At 38.1% G+C, this 12,067-nt stretch overlaps 1 protein-coding gene across 1 annotated transcript; it reads right to left on the bottom strand.

Moving 5' to 3' along the window:
- Positions 1-2,018: 2,018 nt before the first annotated feature.
- Positions 2,019-10,918, bottom strand: LOC111453682 (cationic amino acid transporter 4, vacuolar-like). The gene is made up of 14 exons (XM_023094876.1): positions 10,250-10,918; positions 9,297-9,498; positions 8,945-9,029; positions 8,495-8,635; positions 8,285-8,403; positions 8,107-8,203; positions 7,700-7,872; positions 7,530-7,596; positions 5,496-5,654; positions 5,122-5,365; positions 4,817-4,913; positions 3,808-3,920; positions 2,535-2,610; positions 2,019-2,430 (listed from the first exon to the last, which is right to left on the bottom strand). Exons 1-14 carry the CDS (start codon positions 10,416-10,418, stop codon positions 2,277-2,279), a joined length of 1,896 nt encoding a protein of 631 aa, XP_022950644.1. The 5' UTR covers positions 10,419-10,918; the 3' UTR covers positions 2,019-2,276.
- Between the last annotated feature and the right edge of the window lie 1,149 nt (positions 10,919-12,067).

Below are 12,067 nucleotides of genomic sequence, written 5' to 3'. Positions count from 1 at the left end.
TGCTCAGATCATATTAATTAGTTAAATTAGGTTAAATAAAAACGAAAATTATAAATAAGTAATATAAGGTTTTTTTTAATCAAATATATAGTTAATATTTAATACTAGAAAAGAATAATAAATAAAAGATTTAAATACTATCTTTACGGGTCTTTTGTACTTTTAGAATATTAATTTGGATATAGTACTTCTCTACACATGGTTCACGCACATATATAAACCCACTGTGTGGGACTCGTATGTATCCTTCCTAGATTTGGCTACTAGCTAGCATATGCTCACGTTGTCAGAAACTAATGGAAAGAAAGGAGCGTGTATCATATCATGGTGTATGCGTTTGTACAAAACATATTAAGAAAGTATCTCGTGCTCGTGACATATAACATGCATGAAGTCCCACATTATTAAATCATGGTATATGGTTACAATGCACTTCATACTTCCATACTATTCATGACATAACATTCCTATGAGACGTACATGTGTGTGCATGACATATCATCATTCTACTCATGCACGACACATCAAGTGTCTCATAAGACATAACGTAAACATGGTGTCATAACATATATAGATTAGTATATTGGAAATACATGTAGAAAAGTACGTAGATAAACCACATAGTATGTTTTATTCGTACAACATACAGTTCATTCCATCTAGTCTGAAGGTGTTCTAACGAGTTCACTTATTTGTAAGTCGAACCCAAAATCATTAGTGTTGATGTTCGTTGGATCATTCAAGATCCAAGTATACCCGTGACATTCCATGACATCATAATTAGAGTATCTCTAAGGAATTAAACCGCATAACATTGAGGGAAAGAGTTGTGCGGAACTATTGGCTAGCTAAAAGAGGATGTGGATCATAGTAGATTGTTTACCCTTTTTTCGGATTGAGGTAAGTGGTTTTTATGTTGGACGCCTTTCGTGATCGTTAGAGATAGCATACATTTTGTTTGTTTTGTGATTGTTGTGATGGTTGTGCTTACATGAAAATGTTGTTTTTAAATGTTATAGGACCTTTTACACGTATTGTAATGGTTCTTGTAAAATAAAATTGTGGTAATTACTCGTTAGTGAACGGGTTAATTGTACCACCGTGATCATAGGCTAAATGACCTACATTTTGATACATTCGATATTTTTAAAATCCACAAATTTACTCAACACAAAACCGAAACTTAGGATTATGTTAAACATAAAATTCAAATTTATATCAATTTTTTAAAATATATTGTTTAATTATTAAACACAAAATTGGAAGTTATGGTTAAGATATGTTTAAAGTTTAAGAATCTACTTAAACTAAGGGTGTACATGTTTGGTTGGGTTGGGTTGAAGATTTTTTTGACTCAAGTTCGGGTTGGTTGGATTGGTAACCCAACTCAACCCAGAACTTTTCACAACCCAACCCTCTATTTTCGAGTTGGGTTCGAGTTGAGTTGTCAATTTTTTTTAAAGTTTTATTTATCCACAATTTATAAATATTCGAATACAATCCTAAAAACAAAGAGTAAAATTATAATATATTAACATAGTTCAATGTTGTTGTAAACATATTTGACTGGTGTCGAAATCAGGCGTGAGATTCTTTAGACCGACCAAGGTATTACTCTGGCAAATCCATTAATAATGACAGATTCTTAATATATTTAATATATTTTTATTTAGCTTGGGTCAACTCAAAAATTTTGTCCCACAAACTCGAATTCGAACTGATTCAGTTTGGGTTCAGAAAAAATGAACCTAATCCTACTCAAAATGCTAATCCAACCCAACCCAACCCAACCTTTTTAGTTCGGGTTGGGTTAGTCTGGATTGTCGGGCTGTCGGATTGAATGTACACCCCTAACTGAAACAAAATTGAAAATCCATCGACATAATATATATTTTTTAAAGTCCAATAACAAACTAAATATAAATCTCAAAGTTCAGAATTAAACGTGTAATATAACCAACAAAATTATACATATGATTGGAAAAAAAGAACACGAGAATGATTTAGGGGCGAACACGAGGGCAACAAAACGAGACCTTATTGACCCAAATAGAACTACACGAACCCAAATGACAATATTCTACTTTACATTTTTATGTACTTTGAGAACTTTTTACAATAAATTTAAAGAAACAAAATACTATTAAAGTTTAGGAACCAAATATACAAATTTGATCGATATATACCCCCCAAATGTACTATTCGAGTTTACTTTCACATAAATGAGCATAGAGGCATAGCAAACCTTTTTCGATGTACCAAGCTATGTATGAAGACTATGCTACATGATTCGATGAGCAACAGATCTCGTCGACATAATCGGTGCGCACGTAGACTGCATTAACCAGTGAGCTATGAGTCCGACCATAAAACACGTAAACCAATGCGCCGATCGCAAACCAGACAGAAACCCGGATCCAAGTTGCGAGCCTGAAAGTCGGGTTTGAAAAGGGAAGTGTTGAAAGTATATAGATCAGTATAAAAATTCATCAGAAGTTGATTTGAATGGTAAGTTCATGTCTCAATATACTCACCCAAGATCAATCAGCAAGTATGAGTTAATAAGAATGCAAGCAGCTGGTAAGAAAGGTACGTATGGGCAAGCAAAACCTGAGAGACAGATAATGACAAGCATAGCTAAGTAAGATCCAGATGACATTGTCATTTGAACACTATATAGTCAACGAATAACAATTCATTCAAGAGGTGTCGTTAGCAAATTTAATCGAGTTCAATGAGTTTTTTTTTTAAGAAGAAACTAAGAGTGTAACAGCCCAAACCCACCGCTAGCAGATATTGTCATTTTTGGGTTTTCCTTTCAAGGGCTTCCCCTCAAGATTTTAAAACGTGTCTGCTAGAAAGAAGTTTCCACACCCTTATAAGAAATGTTTCGTTCCCTTCTCCAATCAATGTGGAATCTCACAATCCGCCCCCCTTGGGGGCCAGCGACAGGTGACTGGCTCTGATACCATTTGTAGCAACTCAAGCCCACCGCTAGTGGATATTGTCCTCTTTAGGTTTTTCTTTCAAAGACTTCCCCTCAAGGTTTTAAAGCGCGTTTGCTAAGGAGAGATTTCCATACTCTTATAAGGAATGTTTCGTTACCCTCTTCAACCGATGTGGAATCCCAAAATCCACCCCCTTTGGGAGCCCAGCAACCGGTGACTGGCTCTGATACCCTTTGTAACAGCCCAACCTCTCCGTTAGCAAATGTTGTCCTCTTTGGGCTTTCCCTTCAAGGGCTTCCCCTCAAGGTTTTAAAACGCGTCTGCTAGGGAGATGTTTCTACACCCTTGTAAGGAATGTTCCGTTCCCCTCTCCAACCGATGTGGAATCTCACAATCCACCCCCTTGGGTGCCCAACGGCCGGTGACTGACTTTGATACCATTTGTAACAGCCTAAGCCCACCGCTAGTAGATATTGTCCTCTTTGGATTTTTCCTTCAAGGGCTTCCCCTCAAGATTTTAAAACGTGTCTACTAAGGAGAAGTTTCCACACCGTTATAAAGAATGTTTTGTTCCCCTCCCCAATCAATGTAGGATCTCAAAGAGAGAGATGAAAGAATATACCCAAGCGCGCACAAAAAAGACAAAAAAACCAAGCCCCAACAGTAAAAAGAGTTCGACGCTTGCTGGAAAAAGGACTCGAATCTAAAAGAACATGATCAAACTCATAATTACATTACAAAAAGGCCTAGTAACCCTCGTAAGCAAGTGTTAAGCCTAGCCACCTCCACCGACTTGATTCAAAGATAAAATCAATTATAGGATAGATAACTATGATTTCATAGTATAAATGATACAAACCTCCTCTATGGCCAAAGCTGTGTCTTGCATCATCTTGATCTAAGGAAGCTAGCACAATCAGGCTACCCAATAGAAGAACTCCACCGACTCCACAGGAGACGAAGCGAGGAATGCTGGTAACAGAAATCGTTAGAACTAAATTCAAAATAGGTCGTGCGCTACTTTAGATAGTTCACGCCGTCCATACATAATGTTTTTAGCAATAATATAATGTTCCATAGAGCTAAGGCCTAAAACATGGAAGAAATTTGTGCTCCTCGTGTAACAGCTCAAGCCCACCGCTAATAGATATTGTCTATTTTGGCCCGTTACGTATTGCCGTCAGTCTCACGATTTTAGAACGCGTTTGTTAGGGAGAGGTTTCCACACCCTTATAAAGAATGTTTTGTTTCCATCTCCAACCGATGTGGGATCTCACAATCCACCCTCCTTGGGGGCCCAGTATCTGGTTCTGATACCATGTGTAACTGCTCAAGCCCACTGCTAATAGATATTGTCCGTTTTGGCCCGTTACGTATCGCCGTTAGCCTCACGATTTTAAAACACATTTATTAGGGAGAGGTTTCCACACCCTTGTAAAAAAATGTTTTTGTTCCCCTCTCCAAACGACGTGGGATCTCACAATTCACCTCTTTGGGGGCCCAGCATCCTCGCTGGCATACCATCCGGTGTCTGGTTCTAATATCATGTGTAACAGCTCAAGCTCAGCGCTAACAGATATTGTCCGCTTTGGCCCGTTACGTATCGCCGTCAGCCTCATGATTTTAAAACGTGTCTGTTGGGGAGAGGTTTCCACACCCTTATAAAGAATGTTTTGTTCACCTCTCCAGCCGACGTGGGATCTCACAATACGTCAGACAAAGGATATTAAAAAATAATTTGTCTTGCTCGTATATTTTAGGCAACGCATCATTGTTTTCCTTTCCCATTTTCTTAATCAATCCTTAAGACTTCGTACATACATCATGGTTTCCACACCCTTAAAACGTAGGCTTCTAAAGTTGATTACCTGGGGAGATACTTGGCTGAAGCTGTGAATGTAACTATTAGAATTCCTATACAGACAAGTGCAATAGCCCAAGCAGCCGTTTTTCGCCTTTTCTCTTCTGCATTCATTTTAAAAAGATGTCAACTTATAGCTCCAACAACATGAATATCAGGATCCTTACCATCTACAATCCGAGGCTTAACGGATTATTATTCATGGAATAATCTCTCGGTTCAATCTTTACGCATTCTTCGTTTCACTTACAAACAGCTTGTTTCTTATAAAAGAAAAATTTTACAAGACGTAGAGATAGTAGTCATTCTAACCTCGAGATACGTCTCTCTCGATAAGAGGGTAACTGAGCATGGTGTTTCCTTTGTCGCTTGAACCAGATGAATCTCCAACGACATTGCTATCGGTTTCCAGGCTCTCACCATCTAACTGTGATAATTTCGAGTTGATAGCGTCTTGAAGTGAAGATGGAAGTGGGGACTCATGTGGTGGAACATATCTGAGTATCAGAACTGATAAGGCAACTGTAGTAAATGCAAGAAGTGTTCCTACACTTACCTGTATTCAACGGAAGAAGCATATAAGAAGAGATGGAATTAGAATCTTAATGTATTCTGTTTATGTTTTTAATAGATTTGATCGTTCTTCAATCATTTCATCTTCAGCTTATATCAAAACCTTGATTTACCATTCCAGCCAACTGTGAAACATCCATAAAAAAGGCCAGAGCTGCTGCAAAAAGACCTGTTATAATGGTGCCCTTTACTGGAACTTGAGTGTGCTTATTGATGTCTGCAAAAATAGAGGGTAACAATCCATCTCTAGCCATGGCCATTAGGATCCGGGGCTGGAAAATAAAGGAATGTGAAATTTTAACATTTAAGTAGTTCACATTTAAAATAAAAGCACGACATCCCAATAGGTTGCCTGGTGTGAGGGCTTGGGATGTTTCGAGAGAACTGACAGACCCCTAGTTCAAGCTCTAGATGATATCTCAATGTAGTTTGAGAGAACCGACAGAGCTTGAACTAGCATTCACCGTCATCCGTACATACCCCTAGTTCAAGACATCCCAATAGGTTGCCTGGTGTGAGGGCTTGGGATGTTTCGAGAGAACTGACAGACCCCTAGTTCAAGCTCTAGATGATATCTCAATGTAGTTTGAGAGAACCGACAGAGCTTGAACTAGCATTCACCGTCATCCGTACATACCCCTAGTTCAAGACATCCCAATAGGTTGCCTGGTGTGAGGGCTTGGGATGTTTCGAGAGAACTGAAACACCCCTAGTTCAAGCTCTAGATGATATCTCAATGTAGTTTGAGAGAACCGACAGAGATTTGAACTAGCATTCACCGTCATCCGTACAGACCCCTAGTTCAAGACATCCCAATAGGTTGCCTGGTGTGAGGACTTGGGATGGTTCGACCCTAGTTCAAGCTCTAGATGATATCTCAATGTAGTTTGAGAGAACCGACAGAGCTTGAACTAGCATTCACCGTCATCCGTACATACCCCTAGTTCAAGACATCCCAATAGGTTGCCTGGTGTGAGGGCTTGGGATGTTTCGAGAGAACTGACAGACCCCTAGTTCAAGCTCTAGATGATATCTCAATGTAGTTTGAGAGAACCGACAGAGCTTGAACTAGCATTCACCGTCATCCGTACAGACCCCTAGTTCAAGACATCCCAATAGGTTGCCTGGTGTGAGGACTTGGGATGGTTCGACCCTAGTTCAAGCTCTAGATGATATCTCAATGTAGTTTGAGAGAACCGACAGAGCTTGAACTAGCATTCACCGTCATTCGTACATACCCATAGTTCAAGACATCCCAATAGGTTGCCTGGTGTGAGGGCTTGGGATGTTTTTGAGAGAACTGACACACCCCTAGTTCAAGCTCTAGATGATATCTCAATGTAGTTTGAGAGAACCGACAGAGATTTGAACTAGCATTCACCGTCACATACCCCTAGTCCTAGTTCAAGACATCCCAATAGGTTGCCTGGTGTGAGGGCTTGGGATGTTTCGAGAGAACTGACAGACCCCTAGTTCAAGCTCTAGATGATATCTCAATGTAGTTTGAGAGAACCGACAGAGCTTGAACTAGCATTCACCGTCATCCGTACATACCCCTAGTTCAAGACATCCCAATAGGTTGCCTGGTGTGAGGGCTTGGGATGTTTCGAGAGAACTGACACACCCCTAGTTCAAGCTCTAGATGATATCTCAATGTAGTTTGAGAGAACCGACAGAGCTTGAACTAGCATTCACCGTCATCCGTACATACCCCTAGTTCAAGACATCCCAATAGGTTGCCTGGTGTGAGGGCTTGGGATGTTTCGAGAGAACTGACACACCCCTAGTTCAAGCTCTAGATGATATCTCAATGTAGTTTGAGAGAACCGACAGAGATTTGAACTAGCATTCACCGTCATCCGTACAGACCCCTAGTTCAAGACATCCCAATAGGTTGCCTGGTGTAAACTAGACTGCACAAGGCCTTTCTGGAGATTAATAAAGGTGGGCTAGGAGCAAAGAAAAACTAGACTACTGCCATAATCACCAGCAAGTGGCCACCTTAATCGAAAACAAAAACGAAAATCGACCTCTTCAAGGAACTAATAGCTGTACCAACACACGACCAGTTGCCAACCAAAACGATAACCCATGAACCGTAATTGCCCTACTATCTACCATGGAAAGTAACTTTTTATAGCACATACCTGAGGAAGAATTGAACCCAATAAGCTTGCAAAAAGAGCAGTCACTGCCCCAACCGTAATTACGTACCTGAGAATGAAAATGCTAGCTTTTAAAAGAAATACTGAAAGTAAAAAATAAACAGAACAAGCAAAGATTCCCATGAATTTCCCTCAATTTAGAGAATCCTCACATGGCCCATTGCACACCATAGCTAGCAAATGCAGAGGAGATAGGGGTGTCTGGATCCAAGGCATAATACGGTACCAAGCCAACTATCACCGTCGAAACGAGCATATACAAAACGCTACAGATAAGCATAGTGAGTCCTATGCCAAGGGGCAAATCTCGTTGAGGATTTTTCATCTGTCAATTCAAAGGTTCAAATAGTGATGAAATGCTATAAAACTATCAAGAGGTAGACCAAACGAAACAGAATTTCTAAATCCATATTTTCAGTGTTCTTATTCGTATCCTTAACCCGTTCCTCGTGATCTTAAGTGAGAATGAAGTTGTTAACATAAACTATAAATGAGGTCATTTTCATTTCCTGGTACAAGAAAGTATTATCTCACAGCGATAACGAGATCGTAAATGTACCTCCTCAGCAGTGCTAGTAATTGAATCAAATCCGATATATGAAAAGAAAACTACTGCAGATCCAGCAAACATCCCATTCACACCGAAGGGGAAGTATCTACAAGAACATAAGAAAGTGTAAACTAAGGGATACGCATTCGAATAAAAATTTAATCACAAACAACGTAGTTTCCTTTACCCGTTCGGAAGTTCGTATCCAACCCATCCATCTCTGAAACCAAGATATCCACCGACTATAGCAATGAAAAGCAAAGCACAGACATTTATAGTTGTGACTATGGTTTGAGCCAATGAACTCTGAAAAATAACCATTGTACTTCACAATAAAGGAACCCACAAGTGAAACCAGATGAGATAAGAAAAGATTTCATGGTTCTACTGAAAACACCTTCTTTATCCCAAAGCACAAAAGGGCAGTAACAATACAGATTAAGATTGCTGCACATGGATCAACAACAATACCAAGTCCAGGGATCGTAATACGGGCCAAGAAAACCGGTAACTTATCCTCACCTCCCAAAAACAGTGCCTGAAATGAACAGAAACGGTAGCATCACGAGAAATTGCGCAGTGAGCACCATAAACATCTCATGCATGATAAATAAATTCAACTGCACATGTGAGTAGAGATTCGAACCTCTAATGTTTTGATCGAGGATATAATGTTTGAGCCAAATGAGTTATGCTCACGTTAGCCGTTTCTTTTTATTATTATTGTTTAATATATTCCTCAAAAGTTCTATAATAACGCATGTTTAGTCTCATATAAGGAACCAAGTATCCAACTCCCAGTCTCAAGTTTAAGACCATGAGTGAATGTAGGAAGTTTTTACTATACCAGATTGGGAGTTATGCCACGAGCCACCGTAGAACCACCGATCGTCCATTCCAGAATCAGTGCCCAGCCAACCAACCAAGCAACTCTGGGAGTAATCAACCACACAGTTAGTCGCCAAACGAGGGTCAAATAAGTTTATGCACAATGTAACGAATAAGCGGCTAGCTGCTTACAGCCAGCTATATATAACACAAATCACATTCTTTCGGATTAATAGTAAAAGTGAAGCCTCATTGTCATTCAATAATGAATTTTCTAGCAACCAAGTATTGTAGAGACAAGTAATTGTGCTGTGAAATTGGTGAATATATGTGTAAGCTAGCTCGGAACGCTATAAAAAAAATCGTCGTACCCTTCTCCAACGCATATGTATGTATAGTGATAGGCACTCCCTGCAGATGGGCATCGACAAGCAAGCTCCGCATAACAAAAAGCTGAGAGTGCTGCAGCTACCCCAGCAATAAAGAATGATATTGTAAGAGAGGGTCCTGCGTGCTCTCTGGCAACTGTTCCAACCAAAATATACACTCCAGCTCCAATTGTAGCTCCAACTCCTGATGAGGAGGAAGAAAAGCAATCATCACATATCATTAACTCTTTTAGTTTAACCAACCAAAAACAATAGAAACCCAATCCGCAAGAAAGAATTTATATGTTCGAGACATGATAAACACATTCAAATAACAAAATCTGTTAGGATCCACGAACCTCCACAATGGTATGATATTATCCACTTTGAACATAGGCTCTCATGGCTTTACTTTTGGTTTTCCCAAAAGGCCTTATACGAATAGAGATAGTATTCCTTACTTATAAACCCAGATCTTTCCCTTAATTAGTCAATGTGGGACTCCTCTCCCAACAATCATCCCCTCGAACAAAGTACACCATAGAGCCATTCCCGAGGCCTATGGATGGAGTCCTCAAACAACCTCTCCTTAATCGAGGCTCGACTTCTTCCCTAGAATCCTCGAACAAATAACACCCTTTATCAAGATAGTATTCCTTATAGACTCATGATCTTTCCCTTAATTAGTTAACGTGGTACTCCTCTCCCAACAAAATCAAGTTTACATTAGAAAACTCATAGAATTGTCTTAAAAACAACTTGGACAACATAGGCAGCACAATTCCCAATGATTCATAGGTCAATTTCAAAACATTGTAAGCAAAATAGTCCATGGAAAAGCAAGAATCTAGAACAGAAGAAAAAATCAAACAACCATTAAACATGACCCTACTCAATCCATCCCAGAAGGAGCAAATTACAGAAAGCAGAATCATGAAAAACCCCCAAGAACTCACCAATGGCAACAAGGTCAAGCGTAGATAATTTCTTAGCCAGTTGATGATTCTCCCTCGTTACATTCTCAGAATCCACCTGTTTTCTCCTAACCAAACTTTCAAAAACACCAGATAACCTTCTTCCATAATCAACATCCGAATCCCTCGAACTCTGCTCACGAACCAGCATATTATTCACAGACCAAGATGAACAAACTTGCTGTTCTTATCACAGTTCTTGAAAACCCATCGCCAGTTTACTTCAGAAATTCAAAGAGGTGTCAGAAACAATAGACAAATCGGATTATCTTTATCTTCACACTTCCCAATATAACGCACCATGCCCCCTTATATCCCTCAATCCCATTACATCTAACAGATCATCATACTGTAAATTTTTGGTACGAAATTTGGAAGGAACTTATCTGCTTCGGTTGAAACTTGAAACAAGAAACAGGAAACAGGAACAGCTTCTCCCACGGATTCACCGAGTTTAATGGCTGGCCCTCCTTGTTTGATTCTGTGTTCCCTTGATTTGCGGCAAACGAATAATTGGAGATGGAATATTAAAATGGCATCGGTATTAGTTTAGTAGAAGATTTTCCAATTTCGGCTGCAATTGCAAACGAAGTTGGATTTTCCATTCCGGTCCTCGTTTTGATAAGAACGAAAGAAAATGGAGAGATTCAAATCATTTCAATCTTTCTTCTATACGAAGGACTTAATATTTTGGTTTGTACTCTTACTTCACTTGGGAATTAATTTTTTAAATTTACTTCAATTTTTTTTTTCTTGAAGATTTTAAATTTCTCCGTAAAAATAACGGTTTGATTTACATTTTCCATTAAAACTAAATAATAATTGAGCTATACTGCCTGTTGACATATTTAGAATATATGGATAATTGAATTAAGCTTAATTTTTTTTTATGGATGAAATTATATGTTCTATTTTTTTTAAAGTAAAAATTAATTTATTTTAACGATTAAATTACAAATTTATTTTTGTTACTGCATATATATCATAATCAGTGAATTCAAAAAAAAAATCATAATAATTGAGCTATATTCGTGTGACATATTTAAAATATATGATAATTGAATTAAATTTAATTTTTTAGTGATAGAATTATATATTCCATTTTTTTAAGATAGGGATTAATTTATTTTAAGGATTAAATTATAAATTTATTTTTGAGAGTTAGGATATATATATCATAATGAGTGAATACAAAAAAAAAATATATATATATATATATAATTTAAAATAATTCACTTTAAACGAAAGGTAATCGTTAAATGGAGAAAATTTAATTATTTTGGTGTTTAAAAATTTTTAAGAATATTATTAAAAAAAATTGAAAGTTTGGGATATTTTTTAAATAAAAAATAAAATTTATATATAAAGGATGTAAGGTGGACAAATAGTGAGGAAGTCTTCAATTACAATTTGCTCACTGTCGACAGACACGACAAAAAAGAAAGCCAAAGAAAAGAAATTTCAATGAATTAGCTTTCATAGAAATAACTGTTGCGCAAGCTCGAGCTCATTTTTTTAACGATAAGGATAAGGAGTGCGTCGGGTTATTGTTTAAATTCAACCTAATTGTTCGAGTTATAAGTTTTTCTAATCAAACAATTCTTATTAAATAATGAATCTGACCCAACGAACAAAACAAACAGCAAAAAGTTCAAATTCAAATTTTCACTCTAACGGTCCAAGCTCACCGCTAAAAGATTGTAACGACCCAGATCCACCGCTAGTAGATATTGTCTTCTTTGGGCTTTCCCTTTCGGGCTTCCCCTCAAGGCTTTAAAACGCGTCTGCTAGAGGAAGGTT

This window comes from Cucurbita moschata, unplaced genomic scaffold (genome assembly GCF_002738365.1).
Source record: "Cucurbita moschata cultivar Rifu unplaced genomic scaffold, Cmos_1.0 Cmo_Scf00015, whole genome shotgun sequence".
NCBI classification, from domain to species: Eukaryota; Viridiplantae; Streptophyta; class Magnoliopsida; order Cucurbitales; family Cucurbitaceae; genus Cucurbita; species Cucurbita moschata.
The sequence above is the reverse complement of the archived record's forward strand: the minus strand, read 5'-3'. Positions and strand labels throughout refer to the sequence as shown.